The 22,123-nt window shown below is 39.8% G+C and overlaps 1 protein-coding gene across 2 annotated transcripts in view; it reads left to right on the top strand.

Annotated features, from left to right (window-relative positions):
• ctnnbl1 (catenin, beta like 1) overlaps nt 1–22,123 on the top strand; it is an 86,740-nt gene that overhangs the window by 20,575 nt on the left and 44,042 nt on the right. For both annotated transcript variants that reach the window (XR_003463832.1, XM_027288551.1), the window contains exons 9-13: nt 1,757–1,815; nt 2,347–2,495; nt 8,941–9,122; nt 19,815–19,912; nt 21,433–21,513. Coding sequence is in view for 1 of the 2 variants with exons in the window: in XM_027288551.1 (XP_027144352.1) it covers nt 1,757–1,815; nt 2,347–2,495; nt 8,941–9,122; nt 19,815–19,912; nt 21,433–21,513 (569 nt within the window). In the remaining variant the exon portion in view is untranslated. The remainder of the gene's footprint in view (nt 1–1,756; nt 1,816–2,346; nt 2,496–8,940; nt 9,123–19,814; nt 19,913–21,432; nt 21,514–22,123) is intronic.

Here is a 22,123-nt window from a genome sequence, read left to right as displayed (position 1 = left end):
ACTTTAGATACTGTAGTAGCAGTAGGAATGGTGGTAGTGCAAACAGTACTACAGTCAGACTGAGAGTAGTTTACTACTTCTATTACTGAGGTAATAGTACACATGTATGGAAGAATTATCCTATCTTTATTCAAGAGCGTAGATTTTCAGTTTGAGAGCGTGATTTCTCCTTCTCATGCTCAGATTTATTCTCCTCGTGCTCACAATTTGTGCTCTCACTCAGATTCCTGCTGGTTTCTTTCAAAATGTGTGCTTGGACTCAAAAATCACATTTCTTCTTCTTGGACACAAACATTTTGCTTGCGCTCAAATATGTCCTGTGCGCACTCAGATCTAAATTCTATGTGCTCAGATCTAAAGTCTGCACGCTCAGATCTAATGTGCTCACACTCAACAAGCACGTCCTCTTAGGTTGAGGGGTCTGCTCAGACTGAATGATGTCCCTCCCTGCGCTCCCTGCATGTGTTTCACCAGCCAATAGGGAGACAGCTAGAGCGGGGACTAATCTTGGGTGTGTTCCTTCGCCCTTTTTGAGCACTCCGTAGGGGCGGGTATATGGTCTGTTTGTAAAACTGCCTCTCTCTTAAAATATGGCAATTTAATATATTCGTCACCTATTTAAGATGCCAGCTTATTTATGTATAATTAATCTTAAATAATCCTAAAAAGAGTTATCGTAGTTTAGACTTTTTCTAATTTTATATTAGCAGGATATATTTTATATACAATAAATACTCTTAGCAGTATAGCAGTGTTATGACAGTTGAACGGTTAAGTATGTTGCTATCTCTTGCATTTTCGGGTTCGCATCCCGGCTGCCGCACTCTTGCTGCATGTCATATTATGATTTTAAATTTAAATTAATAAATCACTGTTACAGTAATATTTAATGTTACAAGCCATATTGATATTCATTGGAGATCGTATTTCATTTTACACTCGTTCCCCTCTTCGTCACCTGTGCTGCTTCCATAAATCATCCCCTCCTGCCCTTCAAATCCGAAAGAAAACTGATCAAAGGATGTTACTTTTTTTACATAAATAATATTTCCTATTAAAATGCTGTCAGTGTCTTGAAGTAAGAATAAAGCAAATCACATCACTACTATCCGAAAAATGACGTGATGTGCTAGTTTGAATGTAATTATCGCTTCCTGCTGTCAGATTCGACTTAAAACACTCTGATGGGTAAAAATACTTGCTGCTGTGAATGAGAAGAGGATCTCATCCCTCCTAATTAAGACCCGGTAGATTCACCATATTTTCCAAATTTCCAAAGAAACTGTTAGTTATGAACGCTTAACTGCCTAGAGAGAGTAGCAAATGCAAAGCACAAAATATTGTTGTCTGCTGTGCCACTTCCTGATGTCAATTTTAAGGATTTCTGGCTCTCACAGGCATTTTGGGCCGGCTATGAAGCAGAGTTGTATTATGTAACCTTAAAAAAAAAAGACCGACTAACTTGTGTAGATATATATTTTTCAGTGCCCTCATTTTTCCTCATTTTCTCTCCCAGGAGGTCCCTCGTGGCCAATGTGTTCGTCAGTGTTTACACTCATCGTGTGCCTTTGTAGTGCTCCTGTCACCCCCCTCCATCTCTTCACCTATCCACTTAAACCCTTTTTTGTCAGCCTTTTTTCTGTCCTCCCTCCCGCTCCTTAAATGTTTTTTTTTTCTTTCTTCAATTTAATCTCCCTATTGTCCTGTTGCTCCATTTTTATCTCTTCCTCTCTCTTTATTTCCTTTTCCCCCACAGATACCAGAGAACTATTGGGAGAGATGGATGGCATTGATGTGTTACTGCAGCAACTCTCTGTAAGATTTTTGCTTTTGATCTCAGTTTTCAGTTCGTCCTACCTTTCTAATTTACCCGTCATCCGTTCGAGCCTGGCAGGGGGAAAGTGCAGTGATTTCTCAAACATGAACATCTGTGTATACTGTGTGTTGGTGCTCTAACTGCGGTGGGTGCACTCAGGTGCACAGCCTTACTATTAACCCTGCCCGTCGCTCATTCACAGATGTGATATTCAGGCTGTTCTGAGCTCACTGTGACATCCAAATTGTGTTTTATAACCCACCAAATTAGCTGTTAAAGTTTGTCACTGACCAACATTTTGGTTGTGGCTGTTGGCCATTTTTCCACCCTGTCTCTTTCTGTCTCTTAATTATACCACAAACCTGGCTAATATTTCAGTCATGGTAGTCTTATTCCCTCTCATCATTTAAAGCAGCTTTTATTGGCCACATTCCCAAACCACTCTAATAAACCGTGTCTGAAGCTGTTGCTGTTTGAAGCAACAATCCCTCTCTCCTCAGCGCTCTCTCTCCTCCCACCTTCCCTCCCAGGTGTTCAAACGTCACAACCCGTCCACCGCTGAGGAGCAGGAGATGATGGAGAACCTCTTCGACGCTCTCTGTTCCTGCCTCATGCTGCCAGCCAATCGAGACCGCTTCCTCAGAGGGGAAGGGCTTCAGCTAATGAATCTCATGCTCAGGTGAGGCTGCAGTATATTATGAGAAAGGCCGGCAGTGAAACTCACTCTAGGGCTAATTTGATGGACTAATGAATTGAACACACTGAACATGCAAATACACATTCGACAATATCATCCAGATGGAAAACATCCTGATGTATTTCCTGCTCGCAAATGAACCTTAACCTCAGGGTATGATCGTTTACCCCATTACTTACCACCACCAACTGTTGATCAGCAGAATAGGGTAACACTTTCTGCCCATGCACTCGAAGTGTGCACATGCATCCTTGTACTACAAGGTAGCAAGATACAAATAAAAGAGGGAGCGAAAATGCCGGGTACTAGGTAATGCTCTTTTGCAGCACAGCCATGCTTCTGTATGTTTTGTCTGACAGTTTTAATGTCGTCAGTGTTAATCTGCAAAGTAGAAAGTACCGTAACAAAAATAAAGAGAGAACATTGAATATGGAGAAGATGTGGTGCTGACTGTTGCTGTATTTGATGGACAGCTACTATTGTTTTGACAGTCACTCATTACGTCTCCTCCTTTGTTTAGAACTGTAACAGTTTTTGTTTAACCACCATCCTTAGTGGACACATTTCCTGATCGCAGGCTATTATTACAGTTAATGAATTGCTGCTCATTAAGTGTTGATGCTAAATGCATCAAAGCAAACACTAATATCAATCCTTGTTAGAGGTCAAATATAGAGACAATGGCAGACTGTTTTGTTAATATTTGAAAAGCCTTTATTTTATTTTTGTTATGAAAATCTTGAGGGAGCGGGGAACTGTGGGAGAGAACTTTCTTCATAAGTGTGCATTGTTTTTTTTAAGTCTGTTTGTGAGCTTGAGGGAAGCGTTGACAACAGAAACATAGAAGCTGCCAAGCAGCAGCCTTTGTGTTGCCAACAGCTTTCAGATTTCAACAAAACTACAAAACTATGTACACCTTGTAATGGATTATGTAACTTCAGAGGGCGCATCAGGTGAATTTGGTTGAAGCAGGGCATGTTTGCTACGTAAGCACTGATCAAGTTTGAAAGATGTTACAGCTCTTTGACAAATGAAGTGATTTTGCCAAGTTAGAGATACAAGCAAATATTTGTTGCAGCATTGCACTTAATTCTGTATAATCCGTGTCATTCAAGAGGTTTGCCTTTGCAAAACTCCTCACACAGTTTCCAGACACACAGTACATGCATGTACTATGTTCCCAGTTTAATATTAACTAACTGAAAAGTTACAGAAAGGTGAAATTTAAAACAAATGGACAGCAAGTGCCTCAGTGCTATAAAATATATTCTTTAAAAGAGAAACACAGTGTTGAGTCCGGCACAGAACATCTCTTGATGTCCAGTATGGCCCTCACAGCTCTGTTCAAAGCCTTATTCTTCCAGTGCTTTCTGTACTGTGAAAATTTGAACCCTCGTAGCATAACAGGGTGTAGCACCGCACACACCAGCGCGAGACTGTCAGTCCACAATCAATCAACGCTGTGCAGAAGGCAGCAAAGGCAGAGATGTGACGCATAAAAAGACACACGCACTTATGAAACCATCACAGCCATCGGCACCCCTGCGCTGATAATCACATCACTGGAGATGTAGATTTAAGACCTGGATCGATATCTCATTATCAGAATGCAAAAACCATTTTCTGTTAAATCATCCATTGGGAAAACGGTGGGGAGAAAAGACAGGCAGAGACAAGACTTTTAGAAATGAACTGTAAATTTGTCAGAATGCAAGATAATTACATTTCTGATCCCTTTCATTCAGCAGTATACTTAAAGCGCACAGAGCACAGAACATGAGCTTTGCTTGAAACAACACTGGTGAGCACAGGTGGATTCATACTTATGAGTCAGACACTGATCCTGCTGCAGATCCCACACACATAATTGATTTATAGTCCAGTGTTGGATTTCACCTGTTGATACCACAACACTAGGTGAGTGTGTCTTATATTAACAGGCTATCATCACAGTACATATACCTAATGTATCATTATTACATTCTTTTTGATACAGAGAGTTTGCCTTTTCTACTAATTCTTGAAAATAAGCATATTGCTGTCATTCTGAAGTGATCGATTAAACCTAAATTAACATCAGTTGCCATGAGAATCTTGTGGGAGGAACACAAGCTGAACAGTGACCAGTGTTCTGCACTATGTGCTGTAACACTTACATGTTACCTTTTTCAGAGGTGGATGTTAGCTAGGGAGTTGCAGTAGAGCTGAAATGTCTACGATATTTTCTGTGGCGCAGGAGACAGCGAAGCAGCCATGTGACAGAGGTTGCAGTTCAATACACATGAATTCAATATTACAACAAAGTATATTTTAGAGTGTGACATAAAATCCAAAATAATAATAATAATAATAATACATTTTATTTAATAGGCGCCTTTCTGTCACCCAAGGACACCTTACAATAAATGAGAGTAGACAGCAAATAACAGAAACAAACAAAGAACCATAAAAGTATATCAAATCACGAGAATACAACAATAAAAACAGGTTAAAATAGGACAATGCAATTGAATCAGATGGAAAAGGCTATTTTAAACAAGTGGGTTTTAAGTGCAGACTTGAATTGTGAGAGTGAGTTGATGTTCCTTATGACGGGGGGGAAAGAGTCCTAGAGCTTTAGACGCTCTGCTCCCCATGGTGGTGAGACGGGCAGAGGGGACACTGAATGGAGGAGGAAGATCTGAGGGAGTGAGGGGGAGCGGCAACATGGAGACGATCCAATAGATATGGTGGTGCAAGGTTATGAATGGCTTTGATTGTGAGCAGAAGGATTTTGTAGTTTATGCGGGATTTGACTGGGAGCCAGTGGAGCTGTTGCAGGACAGGAGTGATGTGGAGTTGCAGTAGTCCAAGTGGGAGGTGATGAGGCTATGAACTAGGATGGCAGTGGTATGAGGAGTAAGGGAGGGATGGAGGCGGTTGATGTTGCGTAGGTGGAAATAGGCGGACTGGGTGATGTTGTTGATGTGAGACTGAAAAGAGAGTGTGCTGACACCCAGACTCTTAACCTGTGGGGAGGGGGAAATGGAGCAATTGTCGATGTTTGTTTGGTGCCAATGAGGAGAACCTCAGTTTTGTCACTGTTCAGTTTAAGAAGATTTGAAGTAAACCAGGATTTTATTTCTGTCAAGCAGTCAGTAAGGGAGAAGGGTGGGAAGTTGGAGGTGGGCTTGCTGGCGAGGTAGAGCTGGGTGTCATCTGCGTAGCAGTGGAAATTTATGTTTTTATATTTGCGGAAGATATTACCAAGGAGGAGGAGATAAATGATGAAGAGGAGGGGCCCCAGGTCTCTGTCCTGGGGCACACCTGAAGTGACAGAAGAGGGCTGAGATGTGAAACTTTTAAGCTGAATGGAAGAAAGTCTATTGATGAGGGCAGTGTGACAGATGGTGTCAAATGCTGCAGTCAGGTCTAGGATGAGGATGGAGAGTAAACCAGAATCAGCTGCCATGAGGAGGTCGTTTTTAAATTTGTAAATTAAGAAAGAAAGGAAAATCTTCTAAAAGGTCCAAAGATCTGAGCACATTTAGGTTTTAAAGGGGCACCGATTTGTTTTACAAAGGTCAAAGTCGGTTTACAGAACTACCCTGTCTAAAGTCTTCTGTGGCTCTGAAGTCTTTGTTGAGTCTGAGGGTTTTCTTGGATTTGGCTTTTCACTTACATTTGCTTGCATCAGAGTTGGAGAATATGAACATTAACAAGTCAGAGTCAAAGATGTTCTAAAACAGAGACGGTATTGAGTCGCATTATGGAAAATATTAGATCCTTTAAAGGTCAGGATATCACAGCCTCTGCTGCTGCTGTGATTTAAACAATCTTTTTCATAATCTGTCTGTTGTGAGACTCTGAGCTTTACAGAAGTTTGTCATCACTTCTTTCATTCTAAGTTTTAACATTATCGGTTTCATTAGTTTTCAACAGATCGGCTTTTGTTTTCTAACCGAAACACAATGCTAAGAAATAAAAAGAATGAGGGAGAGCAACACAGCAAAGAAAAAAACTGATCTCTACTAACTAAGCTACTTTTTTCCCCCTATTGAGAACTCCATTTCAATTCCAAGTAAACCTTGTACCACATACACATTTCACACCTGGTGTCTTGATGAAAACGGTTCATGGTCAGTATACCAGCAGTAGTTTTGGCAAAAATATCTACCGATTTCAACATCCCATACCTTTTATGGCGATGTTGCTATATATTTCTTTATCACATCTGAGAATGTCTCGGTCAGCTGCTGAGCGAGACCATCTCTGAGCGACTCAGTCTCATCCAGAATTTGAGTTGAGTCATAAACCTGCTCCTGTTGTCACGCCAGTGCCCACTAGACATCGACATTTTGGCTTGACGACGGCATAGTTCACGACACCGGGATGTTGAGTTAAGTCAGCTGTCTACCGACTGAATTGCCCAGTTTCCCTTCAGAAAGTACACTGTATATCGCTCCCCTCTGCCGTCCATCATATATAATGTGTCTGTCTGGCGAGCCAGACTCAACTGCCTGAAATATGTGTCCCTCCTCTGAGATAAACACTGTCATCTGTCATTGGAGGGAATGGAGGAAGTGACACGGTGACAGACAGCTACATTTTCCTGAGTGGAGTGGGTGGGGGGGGGTTTACGCAGAGTGAGAAGCAGTTGGTCCACCTTATCGTGCCGAAGCTTTGATAATGGAAAACAGACAAATGTCTAGATTACCATTTGTTTGAGTGAATAGGTTTGATTTGTTCACTGTGTTAGAACTGGTGTTCCAATGAACACAAGAAAAATTGCTTTTTAATTTTTTTGGTTCTTTTTTAGTTTCCAAAGATTGGGTGACTCACGGTGAGAATAAGGTTCTTTGTACTTTAGTTGAAGGGGATTTTGCCATAACTCAAATGTGAATTGTGGGTAAGAGAATTTGAGAAGTTTTCTTTGCTTTTGGGTCTTAAAATTTATTTCATTCATTCTCATATCCATTATACTGGACTCTGGTGGGGGGGACCATACAACTGGTACTAATTTAAACTAAATAACTAGATTTTGTGATTGGAGGTTGTGTAGTTTGGAGGATTTCATTGAAAGTAGTGAGCTTGATTTCAAATCTCAACACATGCATCATTCAAAAACGTTTTGGTGTTCTTATCTTGAGCTTCTCAGACTTGTTCTGTGATGTTTGTTTGTACGATTGTTCCAAATCAGATTCACCAAACTCTCATAACTGCACAAACCTAAAATCTACGGGTTAGGGATGCAATGATTTTAGATTTTGATGGTTGATTATAGGAGGAAAAATCCCAGTTTCACGATTAAACTGCAGTCAATTATTCCACAACACTACAGATGTATAAAATCCTGTGAACATTTTTGTTTTTTGTTTTCAGAGTTTTCATTAAAATGAAAATTGAGATCTTGTGGAGGTGCCCTTGACAGGATTACATGCTGAGCATACATTTATAAATGCTGTAATGCACCTTTTCCTGTTTTACCATCGGTTTACTGAAAACCCTACTATAAACTCAGCACTACGTTGTTGATTGTAAGTGACACTCTGTGTAGATGAGTCTTTACTGTTACAAAACGATACAATTTTAAATCACTCATCTTGAGTAGGTGCATGCTTGTGAGATTTAATTATTGGCACAATCAGCTAGGGCTGCAACTGAAGATTATTTTCATTATCAATTAATCTGTCAATCATTTTCTCAGTGAATAAAATACTTGTTTGGTCCACAAAATGTCAGAATACGGTGAAAAACCTTGATCACTATTTCCCAAAAGCCCAGATTGATGTCCTCAAATGTTTGTCCACAATCCAAAGATGTTCACTTTACTGTCATAAAGTAAGAAAGCAAAAAATATTCACATTTGAGAAGCTGAAATCATGATGATAAATACATTATTAAAATTGTTGCTTCATTTAATAGTAGCCAACTACTTCGACCATTCGGTGCAGCTCTGTCATCAAAGCCCGTAAATTCCCATGCAAGGCTATTACTTTCATTCACAAAAATGTTCCCTGAGAATGGAAATAAGTAGTTCACACTGTGAAACTGCTTTAAGCAGATCAAAATCTAACAAATGCAGCAGTCTCCGTAGCATTAGGGGAGCTTAAACAGTTAGAAAATATTAATACTGCAGCTGCCAACATGTCTTCAGAACAGCGCTGTGCTGTGAGAAAGAGTGAATGGGTTGATTTTAAAGCTAGAAGCTATAAAATATTCTGCTTAGGCAAAATGGTTCGAAACTTCAATGGATGGTGGTCAAGTGGACGTGACAGTCATCACAGGGGGTAACAAACAACTCTGAAAGCTGAAATAATGACTAAAGCATAGCATTTACCAGTTTACTCAAAACATAAAAGGTTTGGCAGATATCTTTACTGTAGACGTGCTTTGAAATAACATTATGCACTTCTGACTTCAGCTTTGTTTGCACCCTCTGCTGTAGGGAAAAGAAAACATCTCGGACCAGTGCTCTGAAGGTCCTGGACCATGGGATGATTGGACCAGAGGGAGCGGATAACTGCCATAAGTTTGTGGACATCCTGGGCTTGCGAACCATCTTCCCACTATTCATGAAAACCCCTAAGAAGATGAAGAAAACTGGCGCTTCAGAGAAGGAGCACGAAGGTCAGTCACTAATTAGGAAACAACGCACAAGATATCTTAGCGAAGGTTGCAATCAGCTACATTCATGTCACCCTTGTTTGAACTGCAATAGTTGTGTGACCTATAGGGCCAATCAGTGAAAGCCGTGGTGAGGTATATTATCCCGCTATTTTTCAATTAAATGCCATCAGCAGCAAATGAAGTGACGTGTTACCACAAGTGATAATGGAAACTGCATTACTGGGGTAAAAGTACACCAGTTGCCTGTCTGATAATGAGCTATTCCATTTGCCGTGGCTCCACTACACATTTACTTGCACATGAACCTAAGCCATATGTTAGTGTGACAGGTATGACTGGAAAGTAGCGAGAAACTCAGTGATTAAATGTCCTGTCTGAAAGGTCTATGGGGCTCTATTTACACAATAGTGTAAAAGTGGAATATAATATTCATAACTATGTTTTTATTAGACAGTAATCACCTGAAACTGATACATGTTGTGTTTTTGTTATATCTATACACACATACATTTGAGTTATATTTCTATGGCATCATTTGTATACTGTATTTACATTACATAATTCATCTTAGTAAAGGAGTTTTTGTTTGTGGTGGAGTCTGCCATTCCCTGCTGGATTCAGCTGTCCTACCTAAACACAAGGGGATCACAGAAAAATGATCCTATGCAATTCATTGTGATGGAATAATCTAACTTCAAATATAATAGTAATTCTCCGCATATTTGTAATAATTCAGTTGATTCTCAAAAATACATGTGTTACTACTACTACTACTACTACTACTACTACTACTACTACTACTACTACTACTAAATATTTAGATATTTTCATCACTCCCACAGAGCACAAAATGCCATTCATTTAAATGTTCCATGGATCATGTTTTTGAAACTTTAGAATATGAATGTGATTCATGAGGTGTGGATGTTGTAGACGTTGATTGACAGTGTCAGGGCTACATTTTTTTAAAAACTTCCTTCAAGTCTTATAAATTTAGTTATTGTTCAAATGAAAGAATCTCTAGTATGCTGACGGTGCTAATTTAAGTAATTGCACGAATCATGAGCTGGTAAATTCTTTCTTCTCCCGCTTCTCGTTCCTGCAATGTGTAGTCACGCCAGTTTCCCGCAGACACACTCAATCCTAATCTGCTCATGTATCACGGTTTGCTGCCTCTTCGGCCTGTCAGTTTACACTATCAATCCAATCTTGATTGATTTTCCTGCCTGCGCTCTCGAACCTCTCTTGTCTCTCGAGTGAGAGATCGGAAGTGCAAACAAGAGCCAGTGAGAGAGGTAAAGATGCGATGTCCGTGTGATGCAGGGCGAGAGAGTAAAATAAAGAAGGGACTGTAAGAAAAAGAAAACACTCTCCATCTCCTGCTCTTTGTTTGATTACCTACGTCCAGAATGTGGAACCCCTCCCCCCTCTCTCTGTCTGTATTAATTAAGTTTGATTCATCCATCGGGGCTTCCCGGCCCTGCAGAGAAGAACAAATTGTCTTCCATTGTGTCCTGTCTCACCCGGGGACTGGATGAATTAACCTCTGACCTCTTTGAGCAGCAGGAGGAAGAGTGTGGAAGATAACCTGTCCTAACAGTTAAACTTTCCCCCTCTGTGTGTTGAAGCCCCTGGCAAGGCAGACGCACACTTAAAGGACAGCTTTTAAAAAGAGATGTGAAAATCCACCCTGAAGGCTCTTTCTAGATTTGTGTGCATTTCTCAACCAAAGCTGTTTGTAGAGATCCACGGTATGATCAACTTTCAACTTAGCAGCTCTGTTTGATGATACCTGCTGCTTCGGATACTTCAAAGTCAACTATGAAAACTTGACAACAACCTTTGATCCATCCACCTACATAATATTAATATCTTAACATCATATTGTTGAAATGCACATAAATATCTATAAATTAATTCAGGAAACTAAATAGGTGTCCGTTACTAAATTATGCTGTGGTGTATGTACAGTGGTCCCCCCACAATAAACGAAATCCGCAAAGTAAGTTTTACAATTATTATACATGTTTTAAGGCCATAAAACCCCTAACCACACACTTTTATACACTTTTCTCAGACAGGCATTAACATTTTCTCACATTTCTCTCTTATTTAAACTCTCAAAGTTCAAACTTTCGCAGATTTCACAAAAATAAGTACAATAGTATTAGTAAATGAAACCAAAGCCCAAACATTTTTAACAAATTTCATTTTAATGATCAATCTACGAGGTTTGACACATAAGAAATTATTTCCAGTAACTCACGCGTATTTCACAGTTCCTCTGACGGTGCCGAACACAATGCGCATTCACACTGTACAGTACGATGTAAAAAAAAAAAAGCATGCAAAATTACACAAAAAAAATACGCGAGTCCGCGAAAAGTAAACCGCGTTATAGCAAGGGACAACTGTATTACATTTGCCAGCAATGTGTCTGTATAACCTACTACATGTTAAAACAACAAATGCTTGTGAAACAAAACCTCAACATTAAGCGCAGTTTCAGAAGAAGGTTAGACATCTTGTTACCTGGAAACCACAAAGCTACAAAGAGCAGTCCCCTTGGGTGAATTATTATATTATTATCACATATATATTTTTTAATCAAATAGTGTATTTTGTCTTATAAAAGGAGACATCAGTATTAATTTATAATCATAAGCCAGAAAGTGCACACATGCATCTTGTGGAGTTTAGATAAAAGTGGTATGTTAATGTTGTTTTCTTACCCAATGTCAAAGCCATCTCCGACTTCTCAAGGTTGAAGAGAAACCATGGATTGTTGGTGATACAGAACAAGACATTAGTGACATCACATTGTGCTGTGGGATATTGTGATTGGCATTTTTCACTTTTGTTATAGACGTTTCATAGACCAAACAACCAATTAATGAAGAATAAAATCCACAGATAAATCGAAAATGAAAATAAATGGTAGCTGCAGCCTAATATTCATGTAGAGTAATGAAGTATAAAGTATAATACATAATATAATAATACAAAAAGTAGCATGCGCTTAACGAGACAACATTATGCTTCACTATCAGAAACTGAGGGTAAGTTATCGTTAACTGTGATCAATGTGATCAATTCAACCATTCGTGCTTCCATGATAGATGACACATCATTCAGTTGGACTACAATAATGGCTGTCAGACCACGCCACATACATCATATAGAGGATAAGTCTGTATTGAGCCATAGAAGTTTGACGTTTTAACAGTTAAATATGTAAATGCCATTGTTCAGCATTTCATTTTGGAGCGGGTTTTCCCATAATTAGTTCATGTTGCCTGTATGGGATTTCCCATCATGTCTCCATTGATTGGTCTAACAGCTATAGGTGTAATGAGATGCCTGTCATAATATAAGACGCATTGAGTGAACCGTCCCACTCAGTAAGGCTGTTAATTGAAAACACTGAATCAAGTGGTTCTCCAGAATAACACAATAACACTGTAGATTAATTAACTATCAGCCGCCTCAAACAAAAGTAATTAGGAGGTAGGGACCTCTCTGTCCTTCTTTTTCTTGGTTCTCTCTCTCTCTCTCTCATACTCGCATAAACCTCGGTGCAAAGATTGATCCCTGTGAAATCCTTTCTGAAATTGACACAGCCCAAATGACCGGGGATTGCCAGGCCATATTTGCATAGAGAATGTCATAATCAATAAAGACATTTCAAGTGGGCAGAAAAAAAAAACAGAATGGAGAAGAAAAAAAAAAAAGATTTATGCTCATGAATATGACATTGTCGTTCACCTTGAGTTTAAGGTCTCAGTTTATTGCTGCATGTACTCTGTCATTACCGGTGAAATGAGATTGTATGATGGAAATTGGTGGCAGCCGGTTGTTATATTTAGGTGGCTAATGATGCGAGCCAGCCTGAGAGGCAACAGAAGTAAACAACTAATTTACATGGCCAGGCACAATAGTCATAGCTCCGTCTCCAGCGCCAGCTCGGAGAAAGTGTTTTTCTGTGTGCTCTCGTGCATGGGGGTGTTTTTGTTTTGCGGAGAGAGAGCGCACAGGGAAGAGAACATAGGAGGCCTTTGTAACTGATATGTTTTGAATGTCACGCAAACACCTCCAAGTGTAGCGCATGCCCTCACCGTAACCCCTTACTTTCTAATGAATGCACAGAAACAGGTAATGAGCGAGGCATGCTAGCAGAAAAATACCTGCATTTGAAGAAATGTTACATTTTATGGCTCTGTAGTTCTGTAGCGATTATGCAGCGATGGGGCAAAAAGACGGAAAAGCGCATTTGATGGAAATGGATGTTTTTTTTTTTATTATTAAAAACACTCTCCCCCACCCTCCTCGAATTATGACACTTTCATTACAAAGATAAAGCGTGGAATTTTATCAGCCCATTACTTTATCATCAGTATCTGTGCTCTGATATTAACAAATGGATTTAGAAAGTATGACTACGTAGGAGAATATATGAGAGGAGATAAGTGCATGTGAATGGAGAAACTTGGTTATCTGGCTTTAATGATGAAACTTGCGTCACATATTTCAGTGAAGAAGCAGAGCATCAAATGGAGCTTTCATTTGATCATCGCTCCTCAGAGCGCCGAGCGCCTTTGGCACAGATTGAGATCGGTAACATTTTGCATGATACACATTTGATTATAATCCATGTTGTCAGAGTCGTGCAGTGTAATCCTATTATTAGTAGAAAGAGATTTCCTCTTAGATCCCTGTGTAAAGACACATCTAATTCACATCTTCATATTTGGTCTTTCCTCTGATGGGGATTGATTGAAACTCGTACTCTAATGGAATACGCTTTTGCATATCTAGATGTGCATGAAAGATTTTAGTTCAAAGCACTAAATGTACTGTTTGCATTTGTTTTGCTTGCTACAGCGTACACGTCTGCTCTGTAAATCACCCGTCCTGTGTTCTCCTCTAGAGAAAAAATGATCCCTCTGCATGGTCAGAGACCTTATTTCAGTGTAGCCAATAAAGTCTTTGTATGAAGCAGTAATGTCAGCATGCTGTCATAGACTGTCATAGAGTAGATGGTCACACCAACAACAGAGCCACAGACTTTCGAATAACCAACATTAGCTTTTCTTTTAAACAACAGCACTCGTTTACCAGGTGTAACACACCTTTAAAGTCACATTGACGTTATTATTAATTCATGCAGTAATTATTGCAGTGGATGACAAGAGCACATGAATACATTGTAATATGCTGCAAGTTTCATAAGAAATTAGAATAAAAACCAATCTGCCAAATGTATATGTATATTTGTACACAGTATGTGGGGCTTCATTTAGTAAACAGTACTGTAAACAATATTACAAAATGTGCAATATTTGCTCAAAGGTTTTATTTACAGTAAAACAGCACATATATGGTAATAATTTCTATAGCAAGTGAATTTGGAGAGCTATGGCACATTTCACCACAGTAACTTTTCCCGGAACGATTTCAAGAACTCTTCATCTCTAAACTAGTAAATTAAAGTCGGATTCCTTTTGTGTTTCCACCACATCAGCAGTTAAAACACACTTTTCGAATGCCAGCAGTTTCATTGCGGTTCTCCTTCTCTCATTCACTGCCTGTTATCTCTTTCTCACAGTTGTGGCAAAGCTTATAATGAAGGTCAACTCTTTTAACATTAATAAACATCACAAATTGTCTATCTCGCCTACTATTCTCACTTAGTTTTTGCACATTTATCGACAGGAACTAAATCTAGCTTTTGCTTCCTCTGGTCAAAACACAGGTTTAGTTCTTGGTAACCTGTAGTGGGAATTCTCTGCTATTGAGGCAAGGTTTGCTGTGCTAAATGTGGCAAACTGATCAAATGCAAGTGAGACCGGTACTTTGTCTGTACAGCATTACAGAGACAAAGTCAGCACAGGTGGTCACAAGTATGACAGTTTTTTTCATGACTAGTATATAAAAAAAAAGAGCAAGTCTTGGACTTAACATCAAGATGTTGGCTCTTGTGTCGACTTTGCTCAACTGAGACATTATGATGAATGTTTTAACAGACAAATGCAATCGTATGTACACCGTGTGCTGCTAAATATTTGTCCTGACTCTCCTGTTCTTTGGTATCCTCTGAGAGTTCAGAACCAGAAATCATTTCTGCTGCTTCAAACAGTAAATGCAGTCTCTATAACCCCTGACAGACTAGCCTGTGGTGCTGGCAGGCTGATTGCTCTCCCCAGGGCACAGTTAGTCCAGGGCCCAATCTGTCTCTTGGTGAAGTACCACCTATCCGTTCTCCTCTGTCATTCAGCACTTTCTTCAGCTGTCAATCAATAAATGAATCCAGGCCACTTGAGCTTATTTGCATGTTAACTTAGTGCTGTAGACACCCTGCGGCAAAGATGATGCAAACAGTGAATGATTAGTGGAGAATGAGTGCATGCCAGCATTTGGACAGCGTCTTATCTCTCAAGCAAAAGTTGACTGAGAACCATAGTACTGCTGTAGAGTAGTTCCAGGTGATGGGTGAGTTTTATGCATGTCCTTTTTGGAGGTGCTTCAAGTCCACTAACAGTCATTCATTGTTGGTCACTGTGCAGCTCAGTTTGGGCAGTTTCAGTTTACAGCAAGACAATCAATGTTGATGTCAACTTAGGTTCTTGCTCAAACAGTGTTTGTGGTACTCAAGTGCTGTGCATTGTGCTTCTGTTACATTACAAAACTCCACAGAGGTCTCTGCAAATGCCATAGTCACCTCGGAGGTTGTAGTTGTATGAATCAGTAATGTTGGCTCCAAGGGAAGCCCATGTTCCTGTGACTACCATTGTGTCACGCACAACAGGAGGCTCTGTGCTGTTATGAACATAATGTAGCTATTGCATTAACCACAAAATGCTTTCTTTGTAAACGATGCATTACAATTTGCCTCATAGCCCTGTGGTGTGTTGATACTTTCTTTGCACAGTTGGTCCAGGGCTTCAAACCTTTTTGTCCAAGTTCACCTTCAGTTACCCAGAACAGCGACTGTCAACCTTTTGAAGCTATTATACACATATTATGAGCTCCTGCAGCAGGACGTTTGAACATCCACAAGGCAAAACTTTCGGTGTGTGCCCTGCAAAGTTATAACCTCATGCTGCAGAGGACTCCCTCTCCATGGTATAAGCCTCGCCGTGACCCTGGTCTCTGTCGCCACAACTTTTTTCTCAAAGATGCTCTTCATCCACTCCATGGGTGCCCCAGGGCAGACAGCCCCAGGCTTCAGACGTAGCTGCAGCACCGTCTAACAGCAGGATGAGAGGATGGTCCAGACATCCTGCTCGACAGCTGCAGCAACACACTGTTTCAGCTGGGCAACAAACAGAGATTTGTACGGGAGGGGAGTGTCACACCGACCTCTAATAACACAGAAATTGAACATGCTCTGGTTTGCGCCAGTGAAAGCCACACAGCTAAGACAGCACACACACACACACACACACACACACACACACACACACACCGCTGTCCACTCCAAAAGTTATTTCCCACTGTTTGTCACTGTGCCTCTTGGCCACTTGTCGCTACGAGCGCCATGGCATCGAACATAATGAGCCAGATGCTCCATGTAGAAAAGGATGTGTTCACACATGTTTCATGCTATCAGTTGTTGGCTACGGAAGCCCTAAGCGCCACACATTCCCACATTTTATTTACTTTTTGATTTAATTTGTTTTCTTGATATCTCAAGTTATTAATGTCATTAAGTTGAAATAACAAATGTTATTTAGAGATAACGGGTACATTTTTTCAAGATCTCAAATCATAATTTGAGATCTTGAGAAAACAAAAGGATAGTGTGATATATGAAATAATTGCAGAAAACACCATTCAGCGTAATGTCAGAGGAACAGGCGAATGTTGGAATTGCAATGATTTAATGTACTAGACTATGATTTTGTGTTCTTGAAGTTTGAAATAATTATGGTATTAAAGTGTTTTGTTATCTTGAGATCCTGAGAAAATTGTCCCGTTATCTGAGGATAACAACATTTATTTTGACATAACCACATAAATAACTCTAGATCTCGAGAAAACTAAATTAACTTATTATCACAAGAGAATGGAGGAAATAAAATGTATGAGTGCATGACTGCTGTCTCTCGTATTGCCTTTAGGAATATAGTAACTTGTAAAAGTTTTCTACTGCAGCTTTAAACCTAACTTTACATTTAATTGATTGTTGTCTGACAAGTGGCAGTAGAGTCTATTAATGTTCATCAGTCTCTATTTAAAACATTTTGTGTGTTTAATGGTTTGTTACTGACAATGAAGGGGAATTAGATTTGGCTTGACTAATTGAAGTATGATACGTATTCGATGCCGCATATTTTATTAATATTATACATTTGATCATTACTATTTTGGGAGATACTGTGGTAGATGTTTCTAGTGTTAAAGAGTTATAATGGAAATGTTCCTTGTTTGCTTGCGTTTTTTCCATTTAATTGTAAGCAAAGTATGTAAATGAGGTATTGATGAATTTTTTTTCACTCAGCGTTTCCCTCCATTTTGTGCCCACAATGTCCTGCTTCCACCGTTTCACAAATCTCAACAGAGTGGCCGTTGTTTAGTTTTAAACTCTTTGGAGAGAACATTCCACATCAAGCGATCAATAGCCTCCCCGGCAGGGCGTGGAGGTGGCGACATCAATTACCGCTCGGATCAAGTTGATAAAGTAGCGTCCTTTCGGAAATGGCAGTTAGCCCCCTTGTCATTGTGTACAGGAAACAAGCTTGTCTACATTAAAATAAGGGAACCTTTGACTAAACACACTTGACATGCACAAGCAGAGCACACAGTTTTAACTACATGTAATACCTGTCATACCACTCAACCACTTAAATCTGCTCTTCATACATATATTCAGGATTCTTACAGAAACCTGGAGGGGATTTTACTAAGACTCAATCAAATAAAAAAAGCTTTAATTAACCCTTAATTTAACCCTGCAAACGCACCAAATACCTTAAGCCAAATTAAGCATTTTCTCATTTGTAGCCATACACCTATTTCAAAAGCTAAATCAAGTATATTTTTATGATGTGAATGACTTTCACGTACCCTTTATTAATGTATTATCTGTACTGTTTAAGGAGTTCTGGGCACACACACTCAGTATGTTAATATGCTCACACTGACAATACTAACAAGATGATGTCTAACAGGTATAATCTTTACTGTTGTTAGTGTGTTAACATTTGCTGATCAGCACTAAAAACAAAGTACAGCAGATTTGACCTGATGAATGTGCTACATGAAAAGTCATTACAAGTCGTCCTGAGGACAATGTGAATATTGCTACCAGATTTCATAACAATCCATCTTTTTTTGATGTGTTATTTGACTAAAACCTAAAATGTCATCCTGCTAGTGGCCCTATAGGAAAAGTCAGAGGATCACCAATGCCTGTAGGATTCATTCTTCTGGGAACCATGAAATATTGTGGCAATCCATACAGTAGCTGTTAAGAGATTTCATTCTGGACCATGGTGGATGTTGTCATTCATTCGGTTTAATTGTAAGAAGGCTAACAGAAGAGTTTTAAATCAGCAGTTTGATTCTGGCTCACAGGTTCAGCAGTAATTGGATTGATTTTATTTGGCAGGATATGTCTTCTGTTGGACCTTTTTTTCTAAAGGATTTCAGTTTGTTTCAGATTGCGTTTCGCTGCATTTTGCTGCCCTTTTGTGCTGTCAATCATCTTGGCACTATTCTGAAAGATTTGATGTCGACAGGTGTTATTCGGGTCTTATGAGTAAGCACGCTGCGGGTCGTAGGGGATTGCAGAAAGGGAGCTGACAGCAAACACGACCCCTTTTAAAAAGCAAAAATGGGATTGAATCCTGTGCTCTTGTTGCTTAGCAACTGCAAAGCCTTGTTGAGAAAGAATATTGACCTCTTGTTGATAAAGTCCAATTACATTTTTTCCCCCCACTCTGTATATCTAGAGATTTTACAATGTCATATTCTGTTCCCCCTGTGTGTACACTGTATTGTTCATTCAATATCGTAGAGAAATATTGTACTATGATTGTCAACTGCCGGTGCAGCCTGTGAGGGAGATGGCTTGTGAATGACATAACACATCTTACTGAGCATGCACTGGGTTAGGAACGGCACTCAGTGGGACTAAACTAGTTTTGTTGCTAATTTAGTTAATTAACATGCTTTAGACCTCCCTCACCGCCGGGTAAATGATCCCGCCACAGACAAATTTCTATCACTGTGAGAAATGTAATTTAGCCACAGCCAAAACTGTTACGCATGTTCCAGCATGCCCTAAAATGAAAATTGATTTCTAAATTTCATTAACATCTTCTCCTCTACTTGCTCCGTGCACTCTCTGTAAGAGTATCCATGCTTAGCTGGGTGCGTGCTGTAATTGCAAATTATCAAGCACTAATCGATCTGTTCTTTCTGAAGGCTGTGAACGCGGCTGTGATATGTTTTGAGCTACGTTCATGCTCCTCAGTTCAAATATTGAGCTCTTTGATGAATCATGTGCGGGGCTTTACATACTGCATGTGTTTGTCTAAGAGAGTTAATGGAGATATCTCGGTTATTACTTATATAAACATCGCTGACTGAACATTTAATGAAACTAAACCACTGGATAGCATTCAAGATATTGTTTTGGTTACATAAATGAAAAAGCTTAAGCTTTACGTCTCTCTTTACTTTTCCTAGAACACGTCTGCTCCATCATCGCCTCCATGCTGAGAAACCTCAAGTCCCAACAGAGAAGCAGACTCCTCAACAAGTTCACAGAGAACGACTGTGAGAAGGTCAGTTTCCTCCTCTCCTCGCCCCCTTTTGACATCCTCACGACTCCATGACATTCAAACAACATTCAAAACACTGTGTTGACAGCTTTGGGGGTGTGTTTGCTTATGTTGCCAGGACAGTGTTAGTCAAATCTGATCAGTCCACCCACACGCAGCCCTAATGAAGCAGATTAGTTGAATTTTTTAGTGTTAGAGTCTTCAGTAATATTTCAGGTTGTTTCTTTCTGAATTTTTAACTTAGACTGTTGCTTGTTTAGTTATGAAATTTTAATGTTTCGGGGCTGTCAAGAGTTTTATATGTGTTCCATAATACTGTGTAAAAACAGGCTCATTTTACTCATTCCCCTTATTACCCATTATTTTCAGTTCATTCATTGCATGTTTTAGGCCTGCAATGATTAATCAACCAAAATGAAATGAATTGTGAACTGTTTTGGAGAATTGACTGATTGTTTAATTTTTCAAGCAAAAATGCCAAATATTTGTCGGCCCCAGTTTCCTTAATATGAGGATTTGCTGGTTGTTTTTTATCACATATGATAATAAATTAAAATATCTTCATAGTGAGATTCAGACAAAAATAGCAATTTAAGGCGCTGAGTGGTTCTAATAATTCATTACAGGTAGTTTAAACGTGAAGATGGAAAGATACCTTAAATACGAATAATTGTGTTTGTTCTCACCCTAATCAGCAACCTTTCTTTATGTCCTCTATGGTCAACAAGCAGAAGCTGATGCTGTGACTGTTGTGGTTAAACACGGGTAAAGGCAATAAGAATATTGTGAGAAAGCTCTCAAGCTGCTCCTAGCTTCAGCAGTCGTCTCCTTTTGTTTAGACCTCGCTCTCTGTCTTCATGCACACACTTATCGAGGCCGTGCTCAGCTGCATGGTGCTAACGTCTAATATGTGGATATCATTCTGATCTTATTTTTTACCAGGGGGTAAAGGCAGGTTAAACACATTCAGGTTCACATTCAGGTCTCTCACTCAGGCGTCTGCACCTCTCACTTTGGTGTATACTGACTTCAGCCACGTCACAGAACTTTAAGACATTAAAATATTCAACGTGACACCTTAGCTGGATCCCCCCCCCCGCTACTCCCACAATGACTTTTGACGTAGATACCGCCTGTCGCACAGATCAAACGTTGATGCCTTCTTCAACGCCGAACCGTCTTCGACAGTCTCATCAGCCACTTCTTCAGTCAGTTGTTCGTTTCACAAGATGTTCAATGTCTTTGACTCTATTCTAATACAACACATCTCCCGCTTTATAAGCCCTCACTGTAACAATCTAAGAAGGTTGGCAGCAAACGGTTAAAAAGAATCGATGAATGATTAATGTGAATAAAATGAATGGTAATGGTACATTTTCCCTCTGAGTCTCATCTTGTTCTGTCTCCTCTTTGTGGTCTGTCCTTCCCCTCTCATGTTTCTCTCATCTTCCTGTTTTCTTTCTCCGACGCTGCATCCCTGACTCACTTTCTCTCCGCCTGCCTCCATTTCATTCTCTCTCCAGGTTGATCGACTGATGGAGTTGCATTTTAAGTACCTGGAGGCTGTTCAACAGGCTGACAAGAGGATCGAAGGAGAGAAACATGTAAGCATCTCTCCTTTTCCCTCCCTCCTTCCCATCGTCTCCAAGCCTCTCAAATCTGTCCCCTCCATCCTGCTCTCTGCGCTGTCTGTCATACCCTGGCTTTGTATCATGCAGCCTGTTGGACGGATGCATTCACATGAAACATTGAGGCTTTCAGCTCTGCTCTGTTGAACACAAATGAAACACCGTCAGTTACCTGTGTCCAAGACATTAGACGTTATCATGTTCGACAGTATGTTTTTTCGGTATTGCGAGTATATGAGCCAAATCCGACCAGCAGTTTGACCCTGAACTGTTATTTATTATCAATATCAGCCAGTGCCTTCCAAGAAGTGTAATCCACTAGAGTGAATTCACCCATACAGCGGTGTCGGACAACATCACAGCAGCTTTTATTCTTAATAAACCTTTCATATTAATGTATTGTTTTAGCTTGGCCCAGCGCCTCTGCTGTTGCTGCTGTTGTTCAGTGACACGCGTCATTAAACATTACCTTTACGATCGAGTAAAAGCATCTCTCTGACAAAGGGCCAGTGATTATGATTGCGAAGATTAATGCTGCTCATTTTGCAATCTGCTGTGATAAGTATCAAGTATATTATTTAGTCTG

Source organism: Larimichthys crocea, chromosome XV (genome assembly GCF_000972845.2).
Source record: "Larimichthys crocea isolate SSNF chromosome XV, L_crocea_2.0, whole genome shotgun sequence".
In the NCBI taxonomy this organism is placed as follows: Eukaryota; Metazoa; Chordata; class Actinopteri; family Sciaenidae; genus Larimichthys; species Larimichthys crocea.
The sequence above is the reverse complement of the archived record's forward strand: the minus strand, read 5'-3'. Positions and strand labels throughout refer to the sequence as shown.